The sequence below is a fragment of the Platichthys flesus genome, chromosome 23, assembly GCF_949316205.1.
Source record: "Platichthys flesus chromosome 23, fPlaFle2.1, whole genome shotgun sequence".
Taxonomy (NCBI): Eukaryota; Metazoa; Chordata; class Actinopteri; order Pleuronectiformes; family Pleuronectidae; genus Platichthys; species Platichthys flesus.
In genome coordinates this window covers 13,610,232-13,625,708 of record NC_084967.1, presented here as the reverse complement: position 1 = coordinate 13,625,708, position 15,477 = coordinate 13,610,232, and the positions used below count along the sequence as shown (strand labels likewise).

The 15,477-nt window shown below is 41.6% G+C and overlaps 2 protein-coding genes across 2 annotated transcripts; one reads left to right on the top strand and one right to left on the bottom strand.

Annotated features, from left to right (window-relative positions):
- Positions 1-364: 364 nt before the first annotated feature.
- atp6v1e1b (ATPase H+ transporting V1 subunit E1b) lies at positions 365-5,879 on the bottom strand. The gene is made up of 10 exons (XM_062383073.1): positions 5,737-5,879; positions 5,542-5,606; positions 4,277-4,342; positions 3,491-3,600; positions 3,226-3,292; positions 3,012-3,101; positions 2,357-2,425; positions 1,832-1,926; positions 1,647-1,734; positions 365-1,159 (listed from the first exon to the last, which is right to left on the bottom strand). Exons 2-10 carry the CDS (start codon positions 5,572-5,574, stop codon positions 1,097-1,099), a joined length of 681 nt encoding a protein of 226 aa, XP_062239057.1. The 5' UTR covers positions 5,575-5,606; positions 5,737-5,879; the 3' UTR covers positions 365-1,096.
- Positions 5,880-8,175: 2,296 nt separating this feature from the next.
- On the top strand, positions 8,176-10,854 carry si:ch211-214j24.14 (uncharacterized protein LOC559160 homolog). The gene is made up of 2 exons (XM_062383069.1): positions 8,176-8,371; positions 9,721-10,854. The coding sequence occupies exon 2, from the start codon at positions 9,892-9,894 to the stop codon at positions 10,588-10,590; it is 699 nt and encodes a 232-aa protein (XP_062239053.1). The 5' UTR covers positions 8,176-8,371; positions 9,721-9,891; the 3' UTR covers positions 10,591-10,854.
- The last annotated feature ends 4,623 nt before the right edge of the window (positions 10,855-15,477 follow it).

Below are 15,477 nucleotides of genomic sequence, written 5' to 3'. Positions count from 1 at the left end.
GCAGAGCGGAGGAAAGTGAAATAATCCTCGTGGAAGCTTTAACAATAGGGTTGAAAAAACAAAAACTAAGTTACAGGCTAAATGAAGCGACTTTAGAATCATAAAAACACTCACAAGCTCCCGAGGTCCTGCGTCTCAGCCGTCTCCCAAAAGACTCCTCTTGTTTTCCACACGCTGCTGTCGACATGTCAGCAAAATACTCGGAGCAGCCGGATAATTGGGGCGTTTTTGTCTGACAAATACCATGTGATAAACTAATGAATGAGGCATGAATGGCCAGAGTTACAAAATACCAGTAAAAACCGTACGTGGCTCGGCAGCGAGGTCACAAATTCAAAATAAAAACACACAAACAATCATGTGGTACTATTGATTTATATTTTATTATGTTTTACACATTCCACAATTTAACATTTTCCAGTTTGAGACACAATCTCAAAAAAACAAACAATAAAACAACAACCACACATACGTATAATTTACTCTGGAAACCTCATACACATACAGTGCCCTCTCTGGAATGATAGCACCCACTCTTGAACTCATGACGGAAGAATAACAGACAGGTCGATGCAACGGCAATAAATTAACTGCGGAAGGTCAAGCTCGGGTTCGGGTTTTGTCTCACAGATGCCATTTGTTTTATGCCTCTGTTGTGATGTTTGGAGCAGACAACCGTTAGCAACACAATGCAACTTCTAATGTGGGGGAGAGGTTAATGACAGAGGGAGGGCTGACGCACAGATGACGTGTGCGTGTCATGAAGCCTGATTCAATTAGAGAGCAACCTGTTAAAACATCCAGCCATCCCCGACTCATCAGTGTAAACCGAGGGGGGGGGGGAACCATTACAGCTATGCAGTACCTTCGATGATGAGGAGGAGGACGATGATGATGCACATCTGTCAATTTTAAGTTGCAGCGTTTATCTCGTCCCTTGATTCACAGAAAAATACAGCAACACATCACACAACAACAACGCGTCTCTTCGGCGTCGGAGATTCCGTCGCTTCGCAGACACGAGGAATGACGTCTTTCATTTGACCACATAAAAAATAAAAAGGGGGGGATTTCCATTTTCCTCTGATACAGCAGCTCAGTCCAGGAACTTGCGGTTTGGGTTGGCGCCGAACAGAGCCACTCGGATTTCAGGCATCATCTGCGGACACAGAAGAAAGTGTGTGCATGAGCAGGAGGGTAAAGAGATGATGGTTGTCGTGGATTAATCTTCTGATGATTTGCTTGATTCCTTATCTGGTCGATAAAAGAAGAAATTAAAAACACAGGTCCCGGATGAAAAGAAGGAGAAATGTCATTCGTCTTCTCTTGTCATCGACGTAATAAAATAGTTTTTGTCCAAAACCCAACGATGCTCTGTTTATTCTTATATAAGAGAACGAAAAACCCACTGTGACGGTAATGCTAACATCAGAGACTCTGGAAGAAGGGAATGTTTTTTCCATCATTCATTCAACAACAATAAATAAAAAATCGAATAAGAAGTTAGTTGATTTTTTCTGTTTTTACACTGATCACTCGTTTCACTTGTATCTAACCACAAAATTTTAAAATATTAGTTTTAATATGAGGAATATTTACACAGGGATGAAAAGCAGGATTTAATATGAGCCATCTCCATTACGTACCTGCTGAGCCATGAGGTCCAGTCTGCTCTCCAGAGTGTTGGCCACCTTGATCTTCCCGTTGCTGTTATAGACCTCAATCCCTCCACAGCTGCAAGAGGAGAAATATAAAAAAATAAAAAAAATGCTAAAACATTCTGGAGCAATGTTTTCCCCTTGATTCAAGTTTCCAGTGTGACGGTGCTCACATGTCTGGGGAGAGGAAGTTGTCCTGGTCGATGCGGACCTCCAGGTTGTTCTTCACACCTTCCTTATAGATGGGAATGTTCCTCTGGATGGACGCCTGAGGGAGGAGTCACAGTGAAATCTCATTTATACTCGTCTCACACACAGTCAAAAATCTATTTCCTCTGCTAATATGTCTTCCTACACGCACCTAGGACATACGACCTGTCATACATGCTACATGCCGCGGCCCCTGTGCTCCTGCAGCTGTCTCCTCAGTGCCCACGTAATCAGCTTGTTTCTATCAAAAGCAGCAAAGCCACCGAGGAGCTTTTCACGACTATTTCCGTCTTAATGTGATTCATTTTGATTCACTGGGCAGTGACAGTTATTTGGGCAGAGGAGAAGGAGCCAAATCCTTGCAGCTGACAAGGCTTGGTCTAAACTGATTTGATGTTAAAAGGGGTCGTGACATACTATAGTTCTTACTCATTTTATTCGATGTTTACCCTGAAGAGGCCGAACGTGCACCCGCTAGCCTCACTCACCTGGATCAGCGGCACGTCCTGTTTACGGCAGCGAGTCGTCACCTTGGGCTCCAGAAGCTGATAGAATCCCTGGTGTGGGAGATTATAAAAAGGTTTTCAAACCTCAGTTTCTGACGTCAACACAGTCTCATCAGAGAAATACATAATATACACTCAGGTGCCAGTTTATTAGGTACACATAGCTAAAACAAAAGCAGTCTGTGACAACAGTCCTGTTATTATCTTCCCTACCACTCCTCTAAACTTGACAGGTTAGGAGGAGTGGTTGTTTCCACTTATTGAGCCACATCCCACCAGTATTAATCAGACAATCAAATGCAATAATATTCATTTAAAGCATCATATCACTGGTACAGCAGGTTTAAGGTAAAAAAAAAGCAAATAAAAATGTGATTTTATTTTGAATAATATTTAAATTATTAAAAAAATTATTTGAGGGAGTTACATGTACACTTTGAAGTATGGAAGGAATTGAAGAATTGATATAAATCTGTCTGTAAAACAAGTCAACCACCATTAAGTTGACTTATCCTCTGCCGAACTTCAGGATTGGTTGCACCGCTGTTTTATTAGGTTGTTACACTCTAGGTAGCTGTACCTAATAAAGTGGTCACTGAGTGCATGTGCTTTATGTAAAGTGAGAGAACAGACAAACCTGTAAGATCAACCCATCCAAGAGAGATGGATACCTCGCCGGGTCTTTTGCGACATTAGCGAGCCGCTGGCGAGCCTCATTCAGCATTTCCTGTCGATCAAGACACACAAATGTTTTATCATCTACACAGAATCTTTTATTAATCTCCTCCTCCTGCTCCTTTATGGGCATTAAATATTTCAGCACATCAACAGGATGGTGTTCAGCGTCTTACGGAGATCATGTCATCTCGGGCCTTCAGGACCTTCAGTCGAGCCTGGTTCATCAGGTTGGACATTTGACTGTATTGTTGACAGATAAAACACATCTGATGAGATTATTAAGTGAGCTATGTATGTTCAGTGAGACACAAAAGGGTCATTGTGTGTTAAACCAAAGAAATAAAATCACAGGAACATGGCATCACACACAGTCATTTCTTTGTTCTGAAAACGGAGGGCAGGCCTCGCCCTGTCCTGTGATGTCTCGTCGTGACTTACATTTTCTTCTGCTGCTCGATCTGCTTCTCCTTCTTCTCGTAGTACTCCATTATCTTCAGCCTCTGGGTTTGGACCAGGCGGCCCTTCTCGATGTTGAACTCCTCCTCCGCCTGCAGGGGGAGACACAGTTCACTCAGAGGCGGCAGGGATCTTCCGTTACAACACCAGAGTTAAGAATGAAAGTGTGTCCACAAACATCTGCACGGCCTGGTCATCTTTAATAAGTCACAACTATATTAATATGTATACAACTTTTTTAAGTTTCTAAGTTAATTGTAAAGTGTCGACAGTTTCCCTGAACACAAGGAAATGTTTTATTTTTATTTTTTAACCAAACTAACAACCCAAACAAACTAAATAAACTTCGATGTATTATAAATTTATCAAAATATTCTGTTAACCATGAAAGTTCCTTTAAGTGTTGTTATTATACATATTTCATCACCTTATTTATTATGAATATATATCTTTTGCAGCTAGAAAGAAAAAAAATACACTTGAAGCTTAAAATAAATGTAACTGTATTTGGGTCTGTGTTTTGGCAACTTTCTACACTGCCTGGTCAGTAGGGGGCGCTACAATAAACATCAAACTCTGAAAGGTCAAGTGCAACCTTACAGGCCTGGATTTAATGAACCCTTGTGCAAAGATTGGGGTGAATAGGTTGCTGACGATGACCAGTTCAAGTTGAGCTGGTGACTTCTGACTCTTTCCCATTACTCCGAAGCTGACTCATTCAGAAAAGGGATAAAAATGTCTAGAGCTGATGTGTACGTGGGTTTATACCTTTGCATCAATTTCCTCTGCCTTCTCGTTGGCCTCCTGCTCGATGAAGGCCATCATGTGCTTGATCTGCGAAACACAAACAGGAGAAACATTAAGAATCACTCAAAAAATATATTAAATGTTGTTTCCACCAAAGCAGGATCTGTTGAAGCTGCCTCATGTGACTAATTCATAATCACAGCCGGGTTTTTCCACAATCACCAAAGACTCTTCTGACGACCTGGGTGGAAAAAATATATTCTGGATGTTGCACAATAAAAAAAAGAGACCACTTCCCGAATTGTAATTTTACTTCCTCAAAGCTGTAAATGAGCCGGGGATCAAACCGACAACCCACAGTGGACGACCCACAGCCTCCCACCCTTTAACAAGACATAAAGGAATAAGACTGGGAGTGTCATTCTTTTTAAATAAGTGTCACTTCCTATTCTGAAAATGTATTTTGTTTACTACATTTATTTTGAAAGTGCTCACAGGGATTATGTTGAGTCGTGTTGTTTTATTTTAAGTTGTATGTTGTGCCCTGTTGTATGACGTATCCTGTTGTACGATGTGTCCTGTTGTACGTGATATGTTGTGTCCTGTTGAATTTTAAGTCCTGTTGTATATTGCGTCTTGTTGTACGTTGTGTCCGGTTGTACGTTGAGTCCTGTTGTGTGTTGTGCCCTGTTGTATGTTGCATGTTGTGTCCTGTTGACACACTGGATGGCAGCTCTCCTCAAAATGAAAGCAGGGTTTTGTTGTGTTGCTGTGAAGTGACTGGTGCAGCCTCTCACACCACGATGAGGAATAGCTCCTCTGATTTACTTTCACACATGTACGACTTGTACACCCCTGGATGAAGCAGATAGTTAGCCTCTTAGCTTCACATTAGCTTGTGTAGCTTTATTTCCCTCTGACTGAAGCTCACCCTAGTTCCTCATCAGGCCCCTGACATGGGTCTATCACGTGATCACGTGGGAATATGAGCCTCCACATCCCAGCTACAACTTCCATACAACACGGGACACAAAATGGCTTCTTATTTCCACCAACACTTTATCTCTCATATCTCAAAAACCAGCAGCTAACCAGTGGCTGAGCTGCTGGTGTGTGGTTCAGTAGCTAGCTTACGCTGTCAATGTCATCTTCCTGCACAGACGCATTAGCATTAGCATTAGCCCGTGTGACGATGAGAGGAAACCGGGTGCGTGGAGCGCTGCAGCCGCTGGTTGCATGTGGATGTTTGAATCGTGTCATGTTGAAGGTGAAGTCGCTTCGTTTACCTGCTTCTGAACGTCGGCATCGCTGAGCGCCATGGCTGCGGTTGTTAAAGAGATCCGCCCGGGTCCTGCCACACACAAGAGGAAAACACGGAATGACACACGAATCAAACGCACCCACACGCACACAGAAGAGCATCGTGTACACACGTGAGAACAGAATCGAGTGATGTGAGTGTTTGTCGGATCGTTCTTTACCGGAGAGTCTCAGAAGAAGAGCTTTGAATTAATCGCCGCAGTCGTGACTCTCAAAGATGTCTACGGAGGGTCAGCTGATGCCCGAGGTCACATGATGTTTACTTCCGGCCCAGCGGCCAATCAGGCGCGAGAGCCAGAGAGGGGCTTACCTCAGTGCAGAAGATGGAAATAATAATTGATATATATTTAAATTGACGTTTCTATTACATGTTTACGTCAATTTAATGATAGTAAATTGTAGTACATTTATATTTATATATATATATACATATATATATAATATTCACAACTTTAGATGATCATCTTGTTCCGTTTTAATTGAGGTTGCATTATCTTTTATTATTTGCGTCTTACTTTTCTATGAAAACAATTATTTATGAACAAGGTGTCTTATAATTAATAGATATATTTATAATATATGAACGCATGTTCCTTAATTTAGTTATATTTGTTTTTATTCATGTATTTCCTTCTGTATTTTAACCATTTGTTAGCTGTACTTTACTTTGTAAAATTACTTTGTAATTTGTGTTGAAAATTGCTCCATATATCACGTTAGTATTATTATTATGTGTTGTTATTATTATTATATGTTCAGCATGAACCTTTTATGGTTAATGGCATCCAATGTCATATTTTTATTCTATATTATTTCTATTATATGAAAGTGTTTTTACTGGTTTTATACAGTGAATTGAACAAATTTAACTTAAGGCTTAAAGTGTATATGTTGTTATACTGTGTTAGTGAACCACATGGAGCCTCCTGGCACAGATCCTGTCCTGTTACGCCTCTTGCCAGCAGAGGGAACTAGAAGGTGGAAAGTTCAGCTTCAGAAATAGCCCCCCTCCCCGTGTGACATGCATTTTCCACTGAGTGTCACTTGCACACACTGTTTAACCTGCTGTTCGAGCAGTGAACAATGAACTCATAAACCAGACCTGGAAGAGACGCTCACCCACTGACCCCTGTCGACCCCTCAGACAGTGAACACACAGGTCAAAGTCTGATTTCACGGTTAAACGTTCTTTTATTTTTCAATATTTACTTCCATTAGTCATGTTTATTCTCACTGAGGACAGACAGCAAAGTCACAACTGCGTCCTCTGCAGCCAACTGTTATGTCATGGATTTAAAGGGGGTTGGGGGGGGGGGAGAGAGAGAGAGAGAGGGAGGGAGAGAGAGATAGAGAGAGACAGAGGGAGCGAGAGAACAGCTCGTCCATCCTGTCATTCCTGTGCCAGCTCCAGTGTGCATGTCTGCCTCTCTGTTATTCCGTGGCTTCGTGTCTGGATCTCACTTTGATTTCCAGCCTCTGCTCGTCATCTAAAGACTCACACAGCACAGCACCAGGAGGACACAGGTACACCGGGATGTTACTTTTCCTCTTTGTTCACATTGCAGAAAGTTTTAAAGCTTGAAATCACAGGAAAGGCTGAAAAGTGAGGAAGATTGCCCTTTGCTGCAAGAGTCAAGACTGTGATTTGATTATCGAGGCCTTTGTGCGCTAAGTGTATCAAATGTAAACACGTCAGGGTTAGAGGGGTCGTTCTGGGTCACTGATGTGGTGAAGGGTAAAGAGCTCACTCTGCAGCACAGAGACACATACGCCAGGAGCTGGTTTGTCTTCGTGTCCCACGTTGACATTGAAAGGTGACCTCTTGTAAATCGTGGTGTGTGTGTGACATCAAATTGTCTTCATCGCACAGCAGCACAGAAAGCATTGCCTAAATCACACTGATCATTCAGTTCACTATGAGTCTGTTATCTCTGGGACGGGATCAATGTCAATCCAATTACTCAAGTAGGCCAGCAGGTACAGGAGGATCACAGAGAAGAAAAGGTTGATTGGTTTGTGTACAGACAGGGACCCAGACAGTGTGTGTGTGTGTGTGTGTGTGTGTGTGTGTGTGTGTGTGTGTGTGTGTGTGTGTGTTTGTGTGTGTGTGTGTGTGTGAAAGCTTTTAAATGTTTGTGTGGACAACTTTACCCGAGAGTGCCACTGCAATCTGCCATATTGTCTCTGTAGAAGGATGACATGCCAGCTATGGGTCATTAAATCACTGATGTCTGAGAGACTCAGGGTGGAGCTAACCCAAAGGAGGGGGGGGGGGGGGTTATATTTACATCAATAATAAATCATCAATAAAATATAAATATATTTACATTTCAAATAATCCCTCATTAGTCCCAAAATTTGGAAAATTGAAGTGTTACAGCAACAAAGGGCAAAGTGAAAATAAGAAACCTTCTGTAAAAGCAATAAATAAGTGAGCATGCAATATAAACACAAGGAAATATTAATAAAATAAATCATATATATATGCATATGTAAATGTAAACAGGGTGGCACATATACGCTATTGAAATTGTACCGGTAGGAAAGGAGGATTGCACAGTTGAATAAACGACTCCATCCAAGTGAAGAATCAGCTGATTTAGTTGGTTTGCTGGAAATGTGGATTCAAAGACTAATTCAGAGATTATTACGATTTTTAGTGATTGTGTCGAGCTGTTGTCGTCTCAGAGTCCAAAGGCTGAGTTGAACGAAAAGCACCAAACTGTTGCACAACTCTCAGGGAGCGAGTTTACTTTCCCCTATGAGGCAACACAACAGAAACACAGACGTGCATGTGTGAGTATAAATTTAGAGGAGCATTTTAACCCGCATTTCCTTTGCAGGTTACATTCATCGAATTTCTTTCAGACGTGGAAACAAACATCAGCAGTTCTTTTCAGTTCAGAGCAGTGGTGCAAACTGAAAAAGGAAACAACATTAATCAGCATTAGCTCTTAAAGTGTAGGATGGACTTACAAATAAGGTGGAGTGTAAATGTAGTGGATACTCAAGCCCCTGTCAAAGGATTTGTTCTTGTTAGGCGACATGATGTGAAACCAGAGGAGACACAGACAGACCATATGTTGTGGGTGTGATACAACACTAGTGAGAGTGCGAGTGTTGAGAAAAAATCTATTCTGGGGCCGGCGGGGGGGGGGGGGGGGGTGAATAATTTCTGCAATCAAAGCTGAGACGTGGGACAAGAGGTTGTAGTGGGTCAACTTAGGTACATTCAAACTGAATTCATTCAAAAAGCTATTTATACTGTGATATTTGTTGTGTCAAGAAGAAATGGTTTTATTTTTATTTTTCAAAATTAAAATCCAAGTTTGGGTCCGAACCAAAGAGCGACAGACAGAATTATTATGTCTCACATGTAATGAATGAAAAGTCACTTCCATTTTACGTTGGCCAGATTCTCACGCATGTGAAATATCTGAAATAGCTTCCACTCGTGGGCGACAGATGGAGATGCATATAGTGGCTAAACATAGTAAGATATGCAGGTCGAGGCTATAGATAGTCACAGCCACTGTACTGCACGGCGGCCCCTGGACAACTTTTTCCAGTCACAGTGTCACTGACGTCACAGCGAACTCAGCCAAGTAAGAAAATAAAGTTGATGAGCAGGAGAGCGTATAGCCGGGCTGCCCAATATCATTTCATCATGTGAAGAAATAGTCTTGTTGTCCCCCAAGCAGAAGGTCGGCAGGTCGACTCCCAGTCTTCCCAAAGATACTGAACTTCCCTCATAGCAAAAGTAATAGAACTGAGATGGGAATACTCAAGTCAACTACAAGTACTCTGTGAATGTATGAAGTTACTCTCCACTACTGCAGGAGTTTGGGGAGTTTGGTCCGGTGCTTCAGACTTTCCGCTTTAGTCTAGTGTGAAAGGGGCCTCGGACCAACAGACCAAAATGTAGTCTGACCAAAAGAGCCTTTTCCAGCTACTTGGCCCCGCCCACAAGCAGACAGGATTGGTTTCTGAGGTTTGTGACATCACAAAGCCTGGGAGTCTGAATCCATTTTTATACTCAGCGATTGTCTTGACTGTTTAATTCACTCAAAATGTATCATTGACATGTTTAGAACTTGATTTTCAAAGGAGAGGGAATTTAAAACGGATCTGTTTTGTCCCTGCAGTGTTCAGCTGTCATTCTGGAGGGAAAGGCCCCAGTCGAGTGGAGCAGGGGGGATGGAGGAGATGAGGAGGCCAGCTCCTTGAGCCCCAGCCCCGCTGCTCTGCCTCTGACCCACCCAGAGAGCATCGGGCCCTGGCAGACCGAGAGCCTGCTGGCAGAGTCCTGGTCCACAATGGGCGACATGGACGCCGAGGACGCCAAGAGCCTCGACAGCAACGACGGGGCGGCTCTGGCCGGAGAGGAGAACCACTCCTCCAACTCCGACATGGTTCACCTGGAGCGAGAGGAGGTCGAGATGCTGGAGGAGGCGGTGGAGGAGAGAGCAAGGAGAGTGGAGGAAGAGGAGGAGGATGATGAGGAGCTGCAGACGAGTGTGTTGAGTGTTTTAGGTGGGGAGAGGGAGGAGCAGGACCTCCAGGCTCCAGAAACTCAGGAGCTCCTGGTGTCAGCCGAGGAGCCCCACGTGGAGAAGGAGCCCGCAGAGTTCAGGCAGGTGGTTCCCCCGATGGCCCTGCCTCCTCTGCCTATCGTCAGGCTCGATCCCCCCTCGGCGACCACCACCCCGGTCCCTTCCACCACAATCTCTGAAGTTGAGGAACTCCTTTCCCTTCGGGGGCTCCACCCTCCGTCCATCCTCTCGCCACTGGCAGCAGAACCCCGGGTAGAAAGTCTCCAGCAACTCAAATTCTCACAGATCCCTCTTTCAGAGGAGGAGGAACATTCAAGTAAAGAAGCAGCGTCAGAGAAGCCACAGGCCCCTGCTCCTGAGACCAAACCTCTGAGCTCCACGGAGCTGCTGTGTGGAGGAGCTGCTTTAGTGGCTGTTGTCGGAGTCATGGCGTACGGAGCTGTGGCCTACTGCCGAAAATAAAACCTCCCACCCTTTCACCACAGGCTCTGTTTTTAAATATATTCACAATCGATTACTCCGCCTCACTCTCTGAATTCTGGATTTCACTCGTTGTATTGTCATTATTAGTCACATTCGATTTTTCAGGTTCATTTTGTGCTACCTCAGCTCCCATCAGAGCTTATGGCCTTTATTTCTGTTTTTCTCAGAGGAAATTAAAGCTGTAAAATAAAAAATAAAAAATCATGTACAAGCTGCAATTTTAAAGAATCCTGAAACATGAAACGTTTGTTGGATGTTTCTTTGTGTGATTGTGTCGCTCGTCACGTCACCGGAAATCAACACGAAGGAAGACGTTAGTGACAAATTCCTCTTCTACCGAACATATGTCAAGTTACTCAGGAGGATATTGGTAGATTTAAATTGGACTATAAGTTTATTCAACTCAGAAACTAGAATCTCATTCCCACAACAACGCTGACCAATCACATTGTGTGGTTCTTATAGTAGAAATATAAAAGATAAAAAAGGAAGTAGTCTGATTACTTGTGCTCAGACCACTTCCTTTTTTTGGCAAATTAATAATCTGGATAAATAATTTGAGTTCTAAATCATTTATTCGTCAGAGTTAAAGAAAGTAGAAAGTAAAGAGAAATTCCTGCATCCACAGCAAAATGTGCCGCTTGATTCCCAGGACCAGGCCTCGTCCTTTGACACACTGAAAACATCAGTAATAACCAATATTCCTGATTTCCTCTTTTCATTTTTTCAAGACCCATGAATTATTCTCTGAAAGAACCATGAAAATGTGGAAAAAGTGTTGAGGTATTAAAATCAGTCATTGTTGCCGAAAACTGAAACTGTTGCCCCAGTTGAGCTCAGCGTAATCCAGCTGTGCCATGGGATAATCCACTAAGCAGTCGGTCTGTTTACACCAACAGCCACTGGGATGAGGTCCTACTGTCTCAACAGAAGCTGAAGCACCAGTGTGGCCTCACGGTGCTGCGGAGCAAGAAACCACTTCCTGATCACGTGATATGAGCCCTGACCTTTGACCTCCCTGGATCGGGAGAATCAATGAAAAAACGAAAACACATAAAAACGTGTTTTGTTGAACATAAGTTTTGCTTCTTGCAGTGGACTGAAGCTGACTGTTGGTTTGATGCTCTGTTCTGACACCTACTGGTCAGGCAGCATCATTACAGTGAGACCAATGACAACCTCAGGGTCAGAAGCAATAAAACTATTAGGCATCAAAGGTTGGATTTTTTTAGGGACACGACTACAATCTCATTGCTTTCGATAATGTATTATTATTAGTATTGGTAGCATTAGTTGCAGTTGCAGTTGTAGAAGTATGGTAGTAGTGGTAGTATTTTCATATTTGGGGATATTCTTTTCAAGAAACAACAGATAAAACCTTCATGAAAACCAGACAATACATTTTTACATTAATTAGAGAACTCACTTTTGCTAAGAAAGGGAGAATAGGTCAATGTTAATCGTTAAAACTATCTATGATGTAACTTTTATAGCTTTAAGAGCCAAATGAGACAAACTGGACAAAAACATGCATGAAATTGAAATTAAAATGTGAAAGAATAGTGTTTTGCTGTGAATATAAAAGCTAAATCAGTGGTTTATGGAAAAGGGCTTAAAACTGAAATAAAAACATGTAAATTGTAGCACAAAGACAGAGTCAAAGCCGACTCGACCAACCATGTCCATCAGTGTTTTTCCAATCCTCTCAACCAGGACACGAACACGAGCCATAAAGATGATAATCCTGCGGTCACATAGCGCTCGGCCTGATAGACGAAATACACCCAGTGTGGCTTTGACACTTCTTGATTTTCATCTAGTGACAGTAAATAAAGAAGAACAATGGGCTCCACTGTGGGGCTGTTCCCGCATCAGTGTCAACAAGCACGCAGCTATTGAATTGAGAAGGGGAAGGAAAGTGTTTCTTTGTTTGGAAATATAAAGCTGCAGCGTGTCTCTATTAGACCTGAAAATAAACTGTACCACCTTCACAGATAAACATTCATCTGTGTGTGTGTGTGTGTGTGTGTGTATGTGTGTGTCTTTTTCCCCAATCTACTCCCTCACGCTCAACACACCCACCTGAGCAAACCTAACCGCACAGTCACTGGTGATTTACTGTCACCCTCATCATTTTAATATCCAGATAACAGTCATAAAAGCATTATACCACAGTGAATGGTGATTTAATGCTGTTATTCCATGTCAGATGAGGTCAAATGATCCTTTAATTGGGTCAAATTAAGTTAATTAAGAGAGATTTTTTCTCCCTCAATTCAAATCAGACAATTCACCTTCATTCATCTGCGCGAGGACAATAGACGCACAACAAAAAGGAGAAGAAAGAGGAAACTCTGTTAACCACACAATCCAGGACTTTAAGCATAAAAGCTTTATATGAGGAAGTTGTCGTGCATGATCTAAAGTAATAAATGTTACGTCTAAAACATAATAAAGAACGCAGAAAGAAATGAAGCTACGCTGATGAGCAGCAGGCGGTGTAAATGATTTGGAGGTTAAAGACAGTTTCATGACTTGCTCTGGATTTAACTTGATTTATGTTCTATTAATTTCTCGATGTCTTCAATCTTTTAGAGTTAAAACAGTCTGCTTCCCGTTTGATTCATTTAATCTAATTTATGTCATCTGAGAGAAGTAGAGACATGTGCCCTGAACCCATTTAATTGAAGTGAACACAATATATAAGAATAGAATGCTGCATAATGAAGTAGAACAGAATAGAATTGAATAGAAGACAATGAATTAGAGTAGAACAAAATGAATAGTTCACAACAGTATAGAGTAGAGTAGAGGACGGATCAGAATCAAGCAGAATAGAATGAAGTTGAATATAATAGAACAGAATATAATGGAACATTCAACATTAAATAATGTAACGGAACTGAACACAATTTAATAGAGCACAAATAAAAACGAGGAAACCTTAAGAGAGAAGGAATAGAAATGAATAGAGGAAAAGATTATGGGACAGAACAGTCAATCTGTAAAGTTTTATGCTTTGATGATTTCTAATCTAATTCTATATAAAAACCTATAACTACTGGAAACAACTTGGTCACTGAGAAAACGTCGCCCTGAGTGGAGAGAGAGAGAGAGAGAGAGAGAGAGAGAGAGAGAGAGAGAGAGAGAGAGAGAGGCACCAGGTTTGTGGTTCTTTGTTTTTATCAGTGTGCTGCACAGGCAGGAAACACACACACACACACACACACATACAAAAACACACACACACACACACACACATTTGCATGCTTTCCCACATACACACACACACACACACACACACACACACACACACACACAAACACACACACACACACGGACACACACACACACACACACATTTGCATGCTTGCCCACATACACACACACATGCAGGTAGTTAACTATGACAGCTGTGTGTTTTCTTTACTGTTTCTCTCCCCCTTTTCTTTAAAGCTTAAAAGCGAGAAAACTTTAGAAATGAGTGAAATTTCAAAAGGCACAAATCAAATCCCATCAGAACCAGGTGGTTTGATAAAACCTCTGTCACGTGATAGTGGGACGTGTTGATATAATCTGTGCATCTCCACTGTCTCAGGCTCCGTGAGGTTTCCAGCTCAGGATTCAGGCCTGACCGCCACCGCCGCTCTCTAACGGGACTGAAAGGGGAACTTCAGGAGCAAGTCAGTTGATATTTAAAACTGCAAGCCTGAGATAAATGCACTTCTCAAAAAGCCTCTGTTTATTTAAACGGGGGGAGGGACAAACACACAGGCTGCGTTTAACAGTATTAACCATTAACCTTTACAAGACCATTTATCAGGAGCTGAACGTGGCCAATTGAAAATGCAAATAGTCATTAGTCGTATTTAAGATTAAGAGTAATTTTATAACGATTTTGTGACACTATTGTAAGAAGAGCATCATTAAGTCAATTAAATAAAACAAAAACATGAGTAAACATTAGGTTTATAAAATATTGTGATTATAATGAGATAAATATTAAATGAAATGATACAAATCATTTAAAAATAATGTAGAGGATCAGTTTTATTAAAGAGGTTTATGAAGAATGCAGATGTGTTAAATGTTTTTTTGTTTTTATTGAATAAGTCAGTAGTTATAACTTGTTTATTCAAATGTTATGCTATTTAATAGAAGAAATTAATTATAATAATCAATTACCTTCCAAAATATTCATAAATGAAAATGAACTTGACATGTATTTTAATTGAAAGACAAAAAAGCATTTATAAAAGTAATTAAAGTCAATGAATTTAAAATAGAGGTTTTTTTTATTTTTATTGCTGTGTGATAATCAAATTTGCCTTCAATTCATCATCTGTTGGTGGTGCTACCTTAGTAAACATTATTATTTAAATAGATATTAGCAATGAAGAGAATTCATGATTTATGGGTTACCAGTTACCCGTTGTTTGTGTCCAATAGGATCCCAGGCTCATTAGGCCAGAAAACAAAGGGGCCACTGAGGGGAATTCACAGAAACTCCTCAAGTCCTATATTTGAACTTATAGGACAGTGAATAACTGAAGAGCACGCATCGTAGCTCTGTGTTAGATACATAGTGTATCTCGCCTGCTATGCAAATTCCCCGGTCAGAGAGAGAATTGGTGGTATTCCTGGGTCGAGTGCACAATAAAAGAAGTGCTTGTTGTTTGTAGATAGTGATCTCAGCTGTGAGAGATGATGCTCGGGAGTCAGATCATATCTGTCCTTCCCAAAAAAGAAGAAGTGTTCGGCTGCATCGGTCGGTGACGTTAACATATTTAAATTGACCAGCCTCTCACCCTGCTCACCTGCATGAATGGTAAACAGGTACTGGAGGTCTGGGACACATATATGTAG

Bases quoted from the DNA above. Each gene is read 5' to 3' on its own strand.
- atp6v1e1b (XM_062383073.1), bottom strand. From the start codon at position 5,574: ATGGCGCTCAGCGATGCCGACGTTCAGAAGCAG. The intron at 3,293-3,490 runs GTAAGTCACGAC...TCAACAATACAG, and splicing joins ATCGAGCAGCAGAAGAAAAT to TCAAATGTCCAACCTGATGA. The intron at 1,927-2,356 runs GTGAGTGAGGCT...CTCCTCCCTCAG, and splicing joins AGGACGTGCCGCTGATCCAG to GCGTCCATCCAGAGGAACAT.
- si:ch211-214j24.14 (XM_062383069.1), top strand. From the start codon at position 9,892: ATGGGCGACATGGACGCCGAGGACGCCAAGAGCCTCGACAGCAACGAC.